This window comes from Poecilia latipinna, unplaced genomic scaffold (assembly GCF_001443285.1).
Source record: "Poecilia latipinna isolate Pla-1442-1.1 unplaced genomic scaffold, P_latipinna-1.0 Scaffold536, whole genome shotgun sequence".
Lineage (NCBI taxonomy): Eukaryota > Metazoa > Chordata > Actinopteri > Cyprinodontiformes > Poeciliidae > Poecilia > Poecilia latipinna.
In genome coordinates, this window is record NW_015113152.1 from 272,300 (window position 1) to 290,300 (window position 18,001).

An 18,001-nucleotide genomic window follows, 5' to 3' on the forward strand; every position below is an offset into this window, starting at 1 on the left:
ATTTCATTTTTACCTAGGGGGGAAAAATAATGTTTGAAGTGAAATAATCAGTGGAACTGGAACTTGATTGCTAGGTGACGAGCTTGGCTGGCTGACTCGCGTTGCTAGGTAACAGCGCAGGGCCTGTTGTTCGTGGGTCTAGTACGTTCCCATCAATATTAAGGAATTATTGACTTAAAACACGTTATTTTGTTGCATTTCAAGTGTACTGAGATATCAGTAGAACAACAACACTTGGTAAGATTTTGTGTTTTTGCAGTGTATTATTCAGCACCTGGTGTTTTGTCGACTGTTCCCCAATGTTAATCGTCTGATGACATCATTGGACTTCATTTCCCAGAATCCTTCAGGTTGGTCGTCACCATCTGGGTGCTCAGTGACGACAGACTCTTGTTTTAAGGAGACAGGAAAGTCCCTTTTTTTTCTTTTTTCTTTTTTGCTACACTGGACTGGAGTGTGTGTGTGTTGAGGAGGAGGAGTGTGTGTGTGTGTGCGTGTGTGTGTGTTTTAATATCTGAACATTGTGGGGAACTTCGGTAATTTTATTTGTGGACATTTATGGTAAGTCCCGGCCTCGGTTTTTAGAGAAACAAATGTGAGGCCATGGGACTGCATGATGTCAGCAGAGGTCCTATAAAAAGGTAGAAAAGATCACAGACATGTGAATGTGTGTGTCATAGTGTTCCCAGTTTAGTATAAACAACCCACATGTCTGCAAGTTCTCTTTTAATCTTTGTTTTACTCTAAAAGAGAAATGTTCGGCCCACTACAGTGTTGGCTTGGGACGAGAAAAATGTTTTTCGGCCATCACTGTTTAAGATGTTTCTAGTATTTTAAGACATTTCATGCTGCACCTGGTAGCGGACGTAGAGTTTGACTGCTTTATGTTGTGAGTGCTTGACTTAAAAGAAAATCTGTGTTATTTGTAATTTTATGCTGTTTTGGGGGATTTAATGTGTGATATTTGTTGAATTTATATTGCTCGTTTCTTTGGTATCTCACCCCATCCTGATTCTCTTATTTTGCTTATTTAGATTTTTGTTTTAGATTTTAGGCTTTTAAGTTTTTATGTGTCAAAATTTCTGTATTTCATGTCTTGAGCAAAGTTTTAAACACTTTGAGATATTGTGAAACTGAAACTATTTTGAGACACTTTGAGCTATAATATTTACTTCAGATGATTTTTTTTTAAAAGCAAAATATATTAAATTTGTTCAGGTTTTATGCTTTTTGGTTAATCAGACAGATTAATTACAGCACTTTGTAAGAAGAAAATCTTGTGCAGTGCCAAATAAAACTGTACAGTCCCTTTGAAACAAGTATTTTTGAATAATTGAAAGACATTTATGTAAATATTTTATACTTTTCTTTTATATTTTGTACCTACATCAAGGTCCAAACGTGTCAACAGTTCATTGAAACACCATAAAGACACAGAGAAGAGGAATAAAATATGTGTATGTTCACTGATTGTCATGTCACTAAAGTTCTTATATTTTCAAAGTATTAAACCTTCACATATTTAATGGGAGTGAAAATCTAGACTTGTTACAAATTAAACATTCAGTGATTTTTAATTTCTGGTCCAAACATGTAATTAAACAACCCGGAAAAGACAAAACTATAAATACTTGGGAGACTTTTATAATTTCCATAGGAGTGAAGTTTAATATTATTTTCCTTACAAAATAATATTCAATTGAAAAACAGGAATTAACATTGAAGCTAGCGTTAGCAATGTCATATAGCTAGGTGGTTTAAAGCTCCTGTTTACTATTGCTTTAATTTCAATTGTTAAAGTGTTAAAAAAAAACAGACAAAAAAAAAAAAGAAGTCATAGTTGAAATCAACTCTATAGCACTGGGATTGAGGGAAAGCTAACCGCTACAAGAAGCTGAAAAGTGACTTAGAACTGAATGGATTCCTGCTGTAAAAGTTTTTGAATAATAAAATAATTATTAGGCATCACACTGTTTTGGAGGAACATGGAAATGGAGAGACTAACACATTTACAACCAAATCTTCCATTAGCATTTCTGTTTGCATATGAGCGAGCTAGCATTAGCATGACTAGCTGCTACAAACAGAGAGAACATTTTGTGGTTGTAATAAATCAGAACTGTTTTTGTAATGTTTTTTTTAAACATTTGAGCAGATAATTACAGGGTATTTAATAATTGTTGATATTGCAGTACAACACAGCTAGCTATTACAGGAAATTGAAAAAATTGTAATTTTAAAGCCTCTTTCGCCACTGCTATAAAAGTGGTGAACTAAACCTGTAAAAAAGGGTTTTTTCGCTATGCCATTGCAATACAGATGGACTAAAATAAAAACAGCTGAAACTGAATCTATATTTATTATTCCTGTTTCCACAATAGCTTCAAGTTCAGCTGACATATTGAAGCTAAGAGCTCGTGGTGGCACAGAAACTGAACTGTTGTCAATAAGTAAAGGTATCCTTTGATACAGTCCCTAATAATACCATACAGACTTAAATGTTTTGAAGATCAAGAGAACTGTTGTAGTGTGGTGAGCTCATCTCTGTCTGACCAGTTTGAATTTGTTCATATTAATGACAAAGTTTCCTCACACTCCGTCGTTAGTTATGGGATACCTCAGGGCTCGATGCTCGGGCCACTACTCTTTATCTGATCCACTAAGTAAAATTACTAAACAGCTTTGGATACATTTCTACTGCTAACAATACCGAATGTTAGCTTATCATTCCTGTTTGCATAAAATCTTCTCATGTAAGTACTTTAGTGCAGCCACCTATAGTAGGTACTTAGAAAAGCAGAAGTCTCCAAATATGTTTTTTCTTTTTTTTGCCAAGTGTTGTGGTTTGTGACTTTTGATTTTAGACATGTGGGACCCTTTAGCGCAAATAATTTGCAGTTGCTAGCTAGTTTTCAATATTGCTGAGTTTTCAAACTCCTTAAATTAAATTTTTAAAGTTAAATCAGAAACAAAAACAAAAATACATGCGGTAGTACTCCAAAGTAATGAATGTATCGATAACTTACTTGGGGGAAAATCCCTGGTTTCCATGGAAACCACTGGTGTTTCTCCCCGTCTCTGTTGTAGTCACAGCAACCGCCCACTTCCTCCCAGCACAAGCGATGGTGAATTTCCTCTGAAGGGAAAATCTGATTCCTCTCGCTGTGTGAGTTTGTTTCTTTTATGGCTCATAAAGACTCTTAATCCAAGTTTTCACCCAAAACCTACGTGTGTGAAACAGACCTCGAAGCCTCCCGTTAAAGTTTTTAAGGTTTTACAGAAGTATTTAAAGAGTCCTCAGCTCAGATGCCTGAACTAATGCAATAAATAGTTGGAATACTTTTGGCTGCGTATAGCAGAGCGTTTAGGATCGGCCCATTTGGACGCCACATGTGAGCTTGAAGACTCTTCCCAGACTCCTTCAGCCTGCAGAACAAATGGACGAAAAGATTTCACATTTATGCCGACCTTTTGTCCCTGTCTCCATTTCCCCCCCTCTTATTTGTGGAAACTTTAACCTGTTCTCTGGCTGCTGAAGTGTAGTTCCTTTTGTTTATCTCGACCACAGTTTCTCCCTTCCTCTTCCTCTTCCTGTTTGGTTCCCATCCACTCTTACAGTCCAACAACACTGGAAAACACTTTCCCCTTCGGACTCACCTTAAAGCAGAAATTTGATGCTTATCTCTTCCGTCATTATTATGAAACCATCCATGTGCTTTTTGTTTTCTAAAATACTATTGATATTGTCAGAACGTCACATATCATTGATATATGACTATTGATCACAAAATTCAGAATCAGTCCAAACACGAAATGAAAAATCTGTTTACATGCTTAGAAAACATCCAGATAATCGACTAAAATTAATTATTGCATGAATGATTTGACATCCCCCTAAAAAAGCTGATTTCTGTCAGTCTTTGCGTGTTAAATGTGTTTTTAAACAATCAAAAAAACTTAACTGGTTTCATCTGAAGGCTCGGCTTTGAGGTGTCCATCAAATTTTAACTACTAAGCACACAACATAGGACTGAACAATAAATCAATAACAATATATGTAATCAATAATCATAAATAATACATTTAATACAATATTCAGTATAACCTCACAGCATTCTGGGGGATGTAGGCAGAGGAAAGACTTCAGGAGCTCAACCTCTAACAGCCAGTTAAGATAAGTTGGTGGAATCAATTGACTCGCTGCTCATTGGTTGCCTAGCAACTCACTCATTCTTTGGTTGCTTAGCAACAGCCTGCTGAGTAACCACGCAGTAGCAGTTTAAGGTTCCCCCACTGCGCCTCATAACTGCTGAAAAATAAAAAAACAACGAGGTGGAGTGAAACTGTGGATAAAAGAGGATAGATATTTAATACAAAAATCTAATCAATAATTAGCGATATTGGCCAATATGAAACTCTTATTACAATATGTTTTACAGTCATAATGTCAAGCTCTGACAAAACAGATATTAAAAGTTGTTCCAGTGACAGTCTGCTAATTTGGTTTTTGGTAGATCTGAGGAACAAATTAAAACATTTTATTCCTCACCAAGTTAAACTTTGAGACTTTATCTGAGCTCAACAAACATCAAAAAGAAGGTTGTATTGTTATTTAAAAAATCAGCTGTAAGGCAAAACTGTTGAAATATAATATGATTTTTTTTATCATTATCAAATCTCAGTTGTCAGTTGAGCATATCATCAAAATACATCAAATTTCTCCCTTGATTACTTTACATGCCTTCATATGCAGTGATTTTATTGTATTTTGAATGGGGGATTTGTGTGTAACTGATGGTAATATTTTTTATTTTTTATTTTCAGTTTTTATTTTGTTATGTAACCTGTTCCTCCTTGGCAGGAACGGACTCACAGAGTGACTTTATTCTCCTTATGTAATAAATGTCTCATGGCGGCTGAATAAATCTGCTGTTTTCTCCTCCGTCTCTCTGCATCTCTGTGGTGAAAGTCCTTTATTTTAACACCACAATGTTTTAGCGAGTGTGGGCAGTAACAGAGATGATCTGCCAGAAAAAAACAACAACATTGTGCCAGTTTTAAATTCTTTAGATATGACTAAATAAAACATTTGAAAGCTGAGACTTTCCTAATTGACAGGAAGTCACTGTAACTTATTCATGGCACTGGAGAAAACCTGCTTCTAAATAAACAGTTGATCATAACAACTTCTTAGCCATAAATACTGCATCCTAGCATATTTTAACAATAGCAGAACCATAACCTGCAGCAGTGTTTTTCAAAGTGGGGGCCGCGGTCCCATGGAGGGCCGCCAGAGGGCGCTAAGAGGGACTCAGAAAATTGGAGGGAAGATGAGAAAAAAAATGCTAAAACAAAATATTGTCACCAAATGCCAAAAAAGAGATTTAGCTCATTATTTTATGAGGGTGATATTGAATCTACTAAAGTTTTTACCATAAAATTTTAATTACAAAGTTTTTCTGATTAGTTTTTCAAGAATTATTTAAAAAATATATAAATTGAAATTGCTTCTTGAAATGTTTTTTGCTATGCTCATCTTTCTGATTGGCTGTAGTTAAATTTATTAAGCTACTTTGCTCCTCAAGCTAGCACAGCTAGCATAAAATGGAAACATTTCTGACAAAACAAAGACCGAAGAAATCATCAAGTCATCAAGCCATCCTGTTGAGGAAACTAATCCAAAAAAAACACAAGAACTCCTGGACAACTAAAATCTGAATTAATGAGACCGCATTTATGTTAAACAAATGTTTATGCTTACGTTAAGTGTAACATAATCATGCTTTTATTAATTTGTTAAACATAAACATTATGTTATATAAAACAGAGGCAAAAATAGCTCAAAAAGTTACATTTTCCTTACATATTTTGTAGCGTTGCCTGCGGCTAATTGTGGCTAATGTTATTAAGACCTTTTATCAGTCTTGCTTGGTTAGAAAAATATGAGCAGAAGTGTATAAAATGTGAGTTTTCTGTAAAATTGTGCTGTTTCCAAAGTAAAATAAACACTGGTTAAAAAAGCTGAGCATGTTTTTCACTGAATTTAAAGCCATTAGGTTTGGCTCCTTGGTGAAGCTAAACTTAAACTACAACTAACTACTTTTTAAAACAAAAGTATCAAACTTTCGATACTCTTATTTTTTAGCTCTGTGTAGTGCAGTCAGTACTCTGTACAACATGTTTTGACCCAGTTCAAACATGGCATCACACTTCAGGATCACGTTTTATTACAAGCAGCTGCGCTGGAGACCACAGGCCTGAAATAATGACGGTTTAAACTCTGCGTTTCCACGGCAACCAGAGTCCGGCACCGGGGGACGGGAGGCGGAGGGGGTCAAAAATGAAAGATGTGGTCGCTGCTGGCTGGCGTTTGGAGCCGGGTGTGCGGGGAAACGCATGAAAAAACGTCCAGGACTTTTACAGGACGACTGCAGCTACACAGTTTACTGTAAAATGAAAACCGTTGTTTAGGAAATTACTCCTAAGGCTGGAAAGAGCGTAAACATTTTGTACGGTGAGAAACTCCGAGTTGAAAGCCTTTGCTCCTGATTTATGTTGGGCTTCAGTTTTCAATTCGCCAGATGTGGAGAAATAATGTTTATGGGTGTCGTTTCCTAACATTGATCTGCTGACAGAGAACATGGCTGAGTTGATTTAAACAACACAAACCGAGCATTCTGGGTAAATTTAGCCAAAAACAGACGGTTGGTTCTACATGTCACATCAGAAATATCATTTATTGTTCAACAGGGGTGAAATTCAGGTGTCACATCAACAAGTTAACGTAAAAATAATATAGAAAAACAAGAATGAGAGCTGGACAAATTAAAAAAACATAATAAAAATAAAAGTTATTACCGTCAGTTCTTGTTTCTTGATGTAAGCTCTCCTTTTCTTGAGGAGAGATTTTATTTATCTAATGTTTGTTTTTGTTTTAATTGTTTTGCCTTTTTGATTTACAGTGGCTTGCAAATATGAAATTTTCCTTATTTTGTCACATTACAACCACAAACATTAATATATTTCATTGGAAATGATCATTATATAAGACCAAAACAAAGTGGAAACTGTGAAATTATTACTGCTAATGACCAGGTTTGGGTAGTAACTAGTTACATTTACTCAATTACATTTACTTGAGTAACTTTTTTTGTTACTCTACCCTCTTATGCTAATGACTAAATAATCCACACGCAAAAAATACTTGGTAATATTTTATGTTTTTAATCAACTTCAGAAGAAAACCATCACATAAGCGAGCCATCCCAGTGCTCCCAGTGTGCTTTAGTTTCTTCCCCATTTTCAGGTTCCTGTTATGTGTTTTACATGCATGTAGGAACACAGAACCCTGGGGAAAGAGGAACAGAACCAGAAAACGTGACGTATGATTTCTTCATGCGTTTGAACTAGTTCTGAAAGCATGAAGCGAAATGGGACCAGCGCATGATCCGCTCTGTGTTCCTGTTTATGGAGTTTCCTCAGCAGCTAGCTCACCTCCTTCCTGTCCAGCTCCATATCCTGACAAACGGGCCGCTCAGACACATCCTGACATTACTGCAACCTCACTCCAGCTCTGACATAACCTTCAGTTTTCACAAGACTTTTCTGATTTATGTCGTGGTTTAACTAGCGGGGGAACTTCAGAAAGTGGTTCAGCATATTTAAAGCTTCCACTCTCAGTTATACGCTTTCTAGTTCTTTATTAACGTCCATTTCCTTGGTCAAAGTGATGGTGTTCACATCATGCCGATGTTTTCATAATCTGGATCAGAGAAGAACCAGGACCCTTACAGCGTTATATTTTTACACATTTTGATTTTGTTCAACACAAATTAACATGTTTAGAATGTACAAATGGACCATTGTGCTAAAAATTACCCAACACAAAATCTTATCAAGTATTTTTTGGTCCCGTTTCTAGTGCAAAAATCTTAAGACACTTAAAATAAGACAAAATCAACTTACAAGTTACTTTTCAGCAACATATAGGAGCTTGTTTTAAGGAAAGTTTTCCTTAATATTGATTTTAAACCACTTCCACAGGCAGATTATTTCACTTATAACATGGGAAAAATATCTTGTTATAAGTGAAAATCAGTGGAACTAGAACTTGGTTGCTAGGCGATGGGCTGGGCTTGGCTGGCGTTGCTAGGTAACAACGCAGGGCCCCTTGCCAATGGAACTGGCACTTTTTCATCAAGGTTAAGGAATTATTGACTTACAAGCTCCTATGTCTTGCTTAAGAGTTAACTTTGCCTTATTCCAAGTGTACTAAAATATTTCCACTCAAAACTATGCAAAAAATACTTTGTTTTTGCAACGCATCAACTCTGACCCACAATATCATTCTGCCACCATCACGTTTCACTGTGTGGGATTGTATTTTTAAGATTACATGATTTGTGGGATTTTATGCCAATATCTGAGATGTCCTCCAAACAAAATGGTTTACATTGATTAAAAGAAACAGAATTAATATCACGTTTCGATGAGTGAATTTAAACATTGGAGTATTTAACTGGAAAAAAATTTCCATGAAATAGCCATTTTTGGAAACATCTACAGACCTTTCAGAATCAGTTTTAATGACTGAGATTATGAACATAAGCAAAGGAATTTGACTCAGCATACAGATGTAAAGTATAAACATTAGGGAGAAATAAAATAAGGAAAAATATGTCTGACCTTTTTTTACCCACAAAGAAATATGTTTGACCATTCAACATGCCGATTTGTAGTAGAATCTGTGCATCTGTAAACTCATCTGTTTTTTTTGTTGTTTTTTTTTCCCAAATATTGCCACACAATTCTCATGAATACCGTGTTATTTCCCTCCACAGATTGCAGAAGGACGTACTGAAATATGATGCCATTTCTGTGACTTCTGCAGAAATATAATTGGTTCAAATGCTTCAAAAGCATAGAGTTCACCGTTTCCAGAAACGTAAACACAAACAAATTTAACAAGCATTTCTATAAAATTTTATTGATCAGAAAAAAAAATAAGCACCCACATATCCAGATGGGTTTGATGAATGAAAATTTGTTCATAACACTGAATGTGTAGGAAAAAAACAAAACAAAAAAAAAAAAACCACCAGGTTGGAGAAAATGACTGAAAATGTAAAAAAAAAATCTAAATGCATGCATTTCTTATTTACTTGAATCCTTACTAAAATGGTGATTCACATGATTTAAAAAAAATAGTTCCTAATTTTTACAGCAGTTTAATCACCATTTTTAAAATCTATTGTGCGAATATGTCAGCACCTTTGCTCATAAAATTTTCAGACAAAAAGTTAGAAAAAAAAAAAATCAAAAAATTTGTAAAATAAGGCAGTTTGTGTTCATAGTTAATTTGCATTATGTTGTTCTTCTCTTTTTAAAATAAAAATACGAAATTATTTGAAATATATAGTTCCGTAGCTTCCATCAACACTGTTTACAAGATAAAAACTAAGATTTTTGTAATCCTCATCCTGAAACTGGAAGTCTGCAGGAACAATAAATAAAGAGAGAAATGTTTTGATCTGGTCAGGCTGAGCTTCACCTGGACTGGTCCTGGTCGTACCTGCAGGAAAAACAGAAATCATGATTAAAATATTACATCTTCTTGTTTTTCCAGCCATTTTTCAATATGGCTGAAAAACACATCACTATTAAAGCCTTGCACACCAGTTGATATCGATAAATATTGTCTTGAATATCTGAAATTCTGCCAAACTGGTGATGTGAGCTTTCCTATTTTATACAGTTTTCACTTAATGTTTAATTTTTATGTGTTATGAGGCAAAACCTTAAACTACTACTACGCCAGTAACTCTACAAGTTGTTGCTAGGCAACCAGAGAATGAATGAGTTGCTAAGTAACCAAAGAATGAGTGAGTCAGTTGTGCAGTTCTGGATTGAATATTCTGATAGAATCTTCTACTTATCGAATATTCTATCAGACATGTCTAATAATTCACATGTCTATCATGATATACATTATTGATTTATTGACCAGACTTATCTTGTTGTTAGTGTTTTTAGTTGGGAGTTAAACCGTTAGGTAAATAATCCTTTGCGTTTGACTCACTGTAGGACGCAGTCTGGGATCTGCACATGCTCAGTGGGGACGAAGAGAGAAAGCTCCTGAAGCGTGTTGACGAACTGAAGCTTTCTGCTGAACTTGGAGCTAAAGAGAAACAGATAAAGGATTGTTGGTTTTCTGCCATTTTTTGCTGTTGGAAAAAGTGAAGAAGAAGATGCAACAAACCTGATGAAGGGTCTGATGATGGTGGCGATGACTTTGATGTACCAGGTGGGATGGACCACATAGAAACCCTTCAGGTTCTTCCTTAACCTACAAATAAATAACAGATTTTAGAGTCGATTGATATCCAAACAGATAAATTTATCTGCTGTGAAGCCCACACTGTAAAAAACAAAGTCTTACCACATATTTTTGGCTTAGTTCCTAGTACACTTGAAATAAGACAAAAATAACTTTAGTAACATAGTGGAGCTTGTTTTATATAAATCTATAAATGATCCCTCCATATTGATAAAAAAGTACTACAGATGGCAGATTAACTTATAATAAGATAGTTTTCCAATATTTTAAGTGAAATCCCACATTTTAACTTAAATCTTTTTCATCTTGTTCCACTGGAAGATCATTTCACTTTTTCATCAATATTAAGATATAATTGACTCAAAACAAGTGCATAATACTGAAACTAAACCAAAAATACTTGGTCAGATTTTGTGTTTTTGCAGTGGATGATGTTAAACAAACTCATAAGATGTAAATAACTAATATACGAGTAGTTTACTCACATTGTACATCATCTAAACATTTAAGATGTAAACCAAAATATATGACATTAATTAAAATATTAGTTAATGTAATTGAGTTTTATAATTTATCCTTAGTGTTTTTGTTGGATCTGCTTAATTGACTTAAATTAGCTTTAATTTTTTTACTGTGGAGAAAGTACTCCCTCTACTGGCACACTACTGAAATAACAGTTTAAATGAAACCCCAAGACAAAGAGGTGGACAATGCACATCTCTTAAATTGGATTTTCATTGTTTACTACAGTTTACTTTAGATCGGTTTGCACAATTAAAAACACAGATCAAAGATATTAACAGATAAATAATAATAACACTGCAAGAAAAGGAAAAAGCCCAATGGACTTATGAAAACTTCCACAGAAAGAAAATTTAAAATAATCCAACAATACTATCCTTTTCACGAGTTGATCATAAACTTCTGAAATACTTGAAATATTTCTGTTTGTTCTCATACTTAAATCAATACTGCGACTTTAAGTTGTTCATAAGGGCTATAATTAACACACATTTAAATGGGACCAAAGAGCATATTTTCTCCCATATCTTAATAAGTAGTAGCACGATGTGATTTATTTGTCAGGAATCATTTATTGGTGCAAAAATAAAGAAATAAACCTAAAAGGACTTATTGAAAACCTCACAGAGCAAAAACACAAAATCTTATTTTAAAGTATTTTTGGTCTAGTTTCCAGTGCAAATATCTTGGTGTACACTTGAAATAAGACAAAACTAACTTGCAAATAAATTTTCAGAAAGATATAGGCACTTATATTATGTAAATTATTGCTTAAAAAATACTAGTTCTACTGACAGGTTATTTTATAAAAATAATTTTTTTCTATGTTATATTCAAATAATCTGCCAATTTCCAAGTTTCATCAGTATTAAGGGATTATTCATTTAAAGAAGCTCATATCTTGTTGTAAAGTTACTTAAGTTGGTACACTTCAAACAAGACTAAACTAAGATATTTGCACTAGAAACTAGACAAACATACTTGGTAAAATTTTGTATTTTTGCAGTGCAGCCAGAGTCTGACGTTTCGATGTGTTGCTGTTACCTGCGGTCGATGGTGGTGTAACACTCCTTAAGCCAGCTGATTCCTGGGAGTTTTTCCTTCTGCCCTCCAGCGCAGAGATAAACTATCATATAGTTTTCTGCCACCATCAGCTCCAAAGTCCCAATGACAAACCTGACAGACGGAAACAGAAACAGTAAAGAATCCAATAATCAATCAGTAATCTGATCAGTTTCAGCGTCTCACCTGAAGAGGTTGTCCATCACATACTGGTAGTTCTCCAGACTGTTCTCCGGGAGGTAACAGGAGGAAAACACGATTATGTCATCCCCACTGTCTCCATAGTAACCTGACAAATGGCAGCCACTGGTTAGGTTAACAGCTAGCACTGCAAAAACACAGAACCTTCCAAATATTACCTACTATTTTTGGTCTAGTTTCTAGTGCAAGTACAAATCAAACAAGACTTAAGTAACTTTTCAGCAAGATACAGCAACATTTTTAGCAAAAATGTTTGTTCACTTTCTTGGATATTTATTTTAATTCCTTTTGTTTATTCATTTATTTAAATGAATTGTAATTCCATTGTAATTGCTCGTTTTTAATTTCTATGAAAGGCATTATAAATAAAATCTATTGTTTTTATTATTATTATCATCATTATTGTTAGAATAGAAAATACTTTGTTAATCCACAATTTGTTAACAAGCTACTCCATTCAAAGTGTTAAATATACATATAAAATCTATTTAAAAAAGAGCTTTATTAAAGTAGATGATTAATAATAATAATATATAATTATTAATAATAATATTGACTCTAAAGTACCATTTCCCTGCACCGTTACCTAGCAACGCCAGCCAAGCCCGTCACCTAGCAACCAAGTTCTAGTTCCACTGGCAGATTTTTTACAAGATATTTTCCCCATGTTATAAGTGAAATAATCTGCCACTTGTACTAGTAATTTTTCTTCAGTGTTAAGTTCTTGCTTTGCTAAAGCATTACTTGTAAGTTAGTTTTGTCTCATTTCAGGTGTGTTAAAATATTTTGCACTAGAAACTAGACCAGAAAAACATTTGTGTTTTTGCAGTGTGGGGGTTAATTAGGTGTTCAGGAAGTAGGTCGAACCTCCGTGTGACAGAACTCTGAGATAAGGCTCCAGGACGCTCATGTCGACCCTCGATTCCTGAGGAGGGTCACCTGTTGTGAAACAGCGCCACCTGGTGCCTTTGCTGTCCACCACATCCTCCTTTTCCAAGGGTCCCAGTCCAAACTGGTCAGGCCCTGGTAGAGAACCAGCTCCAGAGCCCGATCTGGATCTGGTCTCAGACACTCTGAGGCGATGGGAGGCCACACCGAGGCGCCGCATGTCATCTACAGAAGAAGAAGATGTGAATTTGCTCATGTGACGTTCATGATTTGTTCCCTTTTGGTACCTTCCAGATCCAGGTCATAGAGGGGGAAGTGCAGGGATTCGCTGTCGGACGGCGTGTCCAAGGCGTCCAAATCAAAATCCAATGCAGTGTCCTCTGCATCCTCAGGTGACGGGGAGAGAAAGGTGGACTGTAGGTCATCAGACTTTATCGACTCGCTGCCACCTGGAGGAGGAATGTCATCATTTTAAAAACAAACAGGCTGACACAGAAAGACGTAAAAAAAATAAAAATATGCTAAAACTGTCACCTAATGACACACTCAGAGTTGGAGCTGCCAGCACTTTCTTCTTCATTTGTCGTTCCCCAGTCAGATCCAGACTGCTGGGCGGGACTGAGGACAGAAATGATGGTCAGGATGTTTACGTACAATAACACCATCAGGAATAAATATGTACTTTTAGGTTTTTCTGTTCTAGCCAACGCTGAACTTCCCTTCACTGCATAAACACAAAATATTAAGAAATCACACCTTATACTTTCTACTCTGATATTAAATAAGTTAAGAAAAAAATAAGTCTTACCAACTGTTTTGATCTCGTTTTTAGTGCAAATATCTTAATACACTTGAAATAAGAGAAAACTAACTGATAAGTAACTTTTCATCAAGTTATAGCAGCTTGTTTGAGTCATTAATTCCTTAATATTCATTTTAAAAAGTACTAGTTCCTCTGGCACTGTGCCGTTACCTAGCAACCCCAGCCTAGCTCAGCCCGTCACCTAGCAACGCAGTGCCAATTCCACTGGCAGATTATTTCACTTATATGGCGTGCATTTTGTAAGGTTACACAGTAATAATTTGCTTTATTTAGTCTGTCATAATGAAAAAATGTGGGTGTTTGGCAAAATCATATTTTGGCATTTCTACATTTATAAATGTTGGAGTTCAAAACTAAATATTTAATTCACAAGCTATTTAGCTTATAAACCATGTCTTTAGCTTTCAAATTAAATAGCTTAAATAGTTAGCATCACTTTAACCCAATATTTTTGACCACTGTGGAAAATTTTCAATAAACTCAATTATAGATTAGTATGGAAAAGTGCAGGGATCTGTTGGAAAAATTGGAGCAACTGACATAATTTGGCAGTATACAGATGAAAATTGCATTGATTTGATTGATCTAATCATATTTAAGCAAACAAATGTTATCTTGAAGTTTCCATTTATGCATCGCATCGAGTCTAGAGGGCCACCCAAGAAGCTATGGCGGGCCGGATTTGGCCCGCGGGCCTCGAGTTTGACATGTGACGTAGAAGAACTGGACTGAAAATATAAATGCATCAGAAGTCAATAAAACTTAAAAAAATAACACTTTGAGACGTATACATCAGCTGTATGATGACAGAAAGCTGTACCTGGTCTAGAGCTGCTGGGTGTCAATGGTTTCTGCTCCAATTCATCAGATTCCTCAGCTGAACAAAAGAAACACAGGAAGTCAGTCAAGAAACTGAGGAGGGAGAAGAAAAAAAAGCTGGTAAACTCACTTGTCTGGCTTTCAGACAGCTCCTGGATCTTTCCTGGCAATAAAAAAAAAAAAAAAGAATAAAACTGATGAGAAAAGACACATTTCTCAGGTTGGGATTTTAAGGAATCTTGCAGCATTTCTCACCCTCTTCATCTACAGCAGGTGCTTCTACTCTTCCTTCCTCCTCACCTTAAAATAAAGGACATCTGAAAAACCTGCAGATCGTTTTATAGATGGTCCTCCTGTCTTCAAAATGATGATGGTGAGATTTATGCCTGTTCCTCTTACCCGAGTCCCTATCTGGTATTGCCATGAAACCACTTTCTCTTCCTCCCATTTCTTCGTCTTCTGTTGGGAGACATTTTCAAACAAGACAAAACTAATTTACAAGTAACTTTTCAGCAAGATATACAAACTTATTTTAAGTCACAACATGGAAAAAATTTTATGTTAATCAGTGGAACTAGTTCTGGTTGCTAGGTTACGGGCTGGGCTTGGCTGGCGTTGCTAGGCAACGGTGCAGCACCCATTGATTGTGGAACTAGTACTTTATTCATCAATATTAAAGACTTTTTTTACTTGAAATAAGGTCATATTTTTCTGAAAAGTTACTTGCAAGTTAGTTTTAACTTAATACAAGATATTTACACTAGGAACTAGACCAAAAATACTTGGTAAGATTTCGTGTTTTTGCAGTGCACAACATTTTTCTTCATGCCTTTGTTTGGGTAATCCAATATGAAACTTGCATTTAAATGACAACTGAATTTTAATCTTCAGATAAACTTCACTTTTTGAATGAAAGTTCTTGAAGATATTAGGCATCAGATTATATTAGGATGCATGTTTTGACAAAAATGTAAAAAAACAAAACAAAAAAAAACCTGGCTCTGATAGAGCTCAGTAAACCTTTTATTTGCGATGATGGTACAGAAAGACTTTTCTACATGCTTCTGATGTAGCATTTCCTGGTGGTCATGGACGACATTTCTGCTGAAAAGTAAAGGGAAGTGAACAGCTGATGGACCTGTCGTTGTGGTTCTTGTAGTAGACATGTTTTCATCTGCAGCATCTTGGTGGCTGGTTTCAGAGTTTTCATCTCCCAAACCTATCCTGCAGAAAGATACAGTGGATAAAGTGGTTACTTTGACGGTGAAAATTCAAGTATTTTGTACGATTTCTCGTGTCCCAGTTAAATAAAGCAAAAGTACTGAGGTTGACCTCTGACCTGGATGTTTCTTCTTTGTGTTTTTCTCCTGTGGACTCCATGTTGCTTCTGTTCATGAAGGAGAAGATGAATGCAGTCGTTTGCGTTTTGGACTCAGACAGAACTGATGCTGCCAGATTTGGCTGGCAGAAGCAGGAACTTAAAAATGACAGCTTTGCGCCGCGTCACCTTCCTTCTCAAACCTGTTTTCAGTAAATGGCACACATCTAAACCAGTTCCTACAGTCACACTCACAGGAGCAAACAAAGTCATTCTACACATGCATTGCATATTCCTCCTGGGTTTTTAATCCTTCATTTTATTCTTTACCAAGTTGAACTGACAGAACAAAATATAACTAAAATCAGCTTTTAAAACATTTTCTTGCACATTTTAAAGTTTTGTCTCAAATCTATACAGTATGTGTAATATTTCTGTGTACATGATTTTATATTTAGGTCATGCTTAGAGTTTCATACTTATTTTCTGTATATACAGATATGCATTTGTTAACATTAACACTTTGTATGGAGTAGCTAGCGGCTAACAGAAGCATATTTGGATTCGACATCAAGCTCAGATGTTTGAGAAAAAACACTTGGAAATTCCCAAGTCTGAAAAAGTCCAAAATTTAGAGAGGTAGTTTGTGATTAATCTTGGAAATTTTCTGGAAAAAATTTGGAAATTTCTGGGGTCCAAAAGTTAAAAATTTGGGAGATAAAAAGTCAAATTTTGAGTTTAACCTAAATAATTTAAGAAAAAAAACTATGAAATTTCTAAGGTTTTTCTAGAAAATTTTTCAAACTCTGAAATTTCCTCTTTTTAAAAAAAAGAAAATTTCTGAGATTTTTCGGCAGAAATTTGCTCCCGTTTTTCTTGTTTTAATACAGTGTTTCTCAACCCTGGTCCTCACCCCCCCCCCTGTCCTCCATGTTTTAGGCATTTCCCTTCTGCCACACACCTGAATTGTATCTCTGGGTGATTAACAGGCTTCTGCAGCACTTGGTGGTCATGCAATCATTTGAATCAGTTGTTCTGGAATAGAGGCACATATAAAACCTGCAGAGCAGCTGGGCGGGGAGGACCAAAGTTGAGAAACACTGACCCAATATATTGTCATAGAAATCTGGCTATTTTCATCGTCATTAAAATATTGCGTTTAGTTGACTGCTGAATAGGTAAAAATTAAATCATTAAATAATTTTTGCATTTATATTTAAAACATTAAAGTTTGTGGCCCCTGTAGTTCTTCCAACTTGAGATTTTTTAGCCTCCATGACAAACATTTTGGAGACCATATTGTAGAAATAAAGCATTTTCTGATCATTTCAACCAGTAATGAGTAATTCAGACGCCTTTAAATACTGAAATGAGAAAACAGTTGGAACAAACTGAACTGTTGACACAAAGCTGGACAAATGTTGCCGCTCTAAGATTTCTGCTCACTGGATCCGAACCAGGAAAACAACAAGCCCAACCCACAACCCTTCCTGCTCTCATTTATATTTACCTCTCTGGCAGAACGCTGATTACAGAAACAGAGTGAGCTGAAATGTAAAAGCCCAACGCCACAGAAAAGATTAAAATAAAAGTTTGCTTTAGAGTAGAAGTGGGCAGACTTACAGTAGCTCTTTCAGCCCAGTCGGCCCCGGCAGGTGAGGGGGGACAGGTGAGGAAAGGTGAAACGGGCTCGGGACAAATGGAGGAGATCTGAATCGGAACCAGCTCCACAACTGGTGACTCAGCTGATCCGTTTATGAGCGGACTCTGACACCTGAGCTGTGCTTCACCTCTCTGTCTGCACTTTCAGGTATATAAAGGAAACGGAGGTGTGTTGCAACAATAAGGGTCCCACCCCGTTACTGTGGCAACCGTGACTGCAAGCGGGCGTGCCGGGGTGGAGACGGTGGCGTTCATGTTGCTGCCTGCTGAACGAGTCCGCATGGCAAAATATGACACAGCTCGTATTATTGCGGTTTGACAGTTGTGTCTCATGCGACAGACGAAAAAGTTTATAGGGCATTTACTTTTT

The 18,001-nt window shown here is 35.9% G+C and overlaps 1 protein-coding gene and 1 long non-coding RNA gene across 4 annotated transcripts; both read right to left on the bottom strand.

Moving 5' to 3' along the window:
• Nucleotides 1-603: 603 nt before the first annotated feature.
• Nucleotides 604-5,003, bottom strand: LOC106952728 (uncharacterized). The gene is made up of 2 exons (XR_001426037.1): nt 2,776-5,003; nt 604-1,905 (listed from the first exon to the last, which is right to left on the bottom strand). It is a non-coding gene; the product is annotated as an uncharacterized LOC106952728 (long non-coding RNA).
• A 3,956-nt stretch (nt 5,004-8,959) lies between these two features.
• On the bottom strand, nt 8,960-17,785 carry LOC106952729 (protein prune homolog 2-like). Of its 3 annotated transcripts, none has more exons than XM_015041047.1 (15): nt 17,593-17,785; nt 15,991-16,038; nt 15,790-15,875; nt 15,051-15,110; nt 14,907-14,951; nt 14,782-14,814; nt 14,653-14,709; nt 13,544-13,627; nt 13,297-13,458; nt 12,989-13,234; nt 12,107-12,209; nt 11,903-12,034; nt 10,259-10,345; nt 10,079-10,177; nt 8,960-9,571 (listed from the first exon to the last, which is right to left on the bottom strand). In XM_015041047.1, exons 2-15 carry the CDS (start codon nt 16,029-16,031, stop codon nt 9,547-9,549), a joined length of 1,260 nt encoding a protein of 419 aa, XP_014896533.1. In that variant the 5' UTR covers nt 16,032-16,038; nt 17,593-17,785; the 3' UTR covers nt 8,960-9,546. The 3 variants fall into 3 exon arrangements, with proteins under 3 accessions (XP_014896533.1, XP_014896532.1, XP_014896534.1); XM_015041046.1 differs by having other exon boundaries at nt 15,991-16,172; XM_015041048.1 differs by lacking the exons at nt 15,790-15,875; nt 15,991-16,038 and having other exon boundaries at nt 17,593-17,783.
• Nucleotides 17,786-18,001: the final 216 nt, after the last annotated feature.

Bases quoted from the DNA above. Each gene is read 5' to 3' on its own strand.
- LOC106952729 (XM_015041046.1), bottom strand. From the start codon at position 16,046: ATGAACAGAAGCAACATGGAGTCCACAGGAGAAAAACACAAAGAAGAA. The intron at 15,876-15,990 runs GTCAGAGGTCAA...ATCTTTCTGCAG, and splicing joins CACAAAGAAGAAACATCCAG to GATAGGTTTGGGAGATGAAA. The intron at 13,235-13,296 runs GTACCAAAAGGG...CTTCTTCTGTAG, and splicing joins CTATGACCTGGATCTGGAAG to ATGACATGCGGCGCCTCGGT.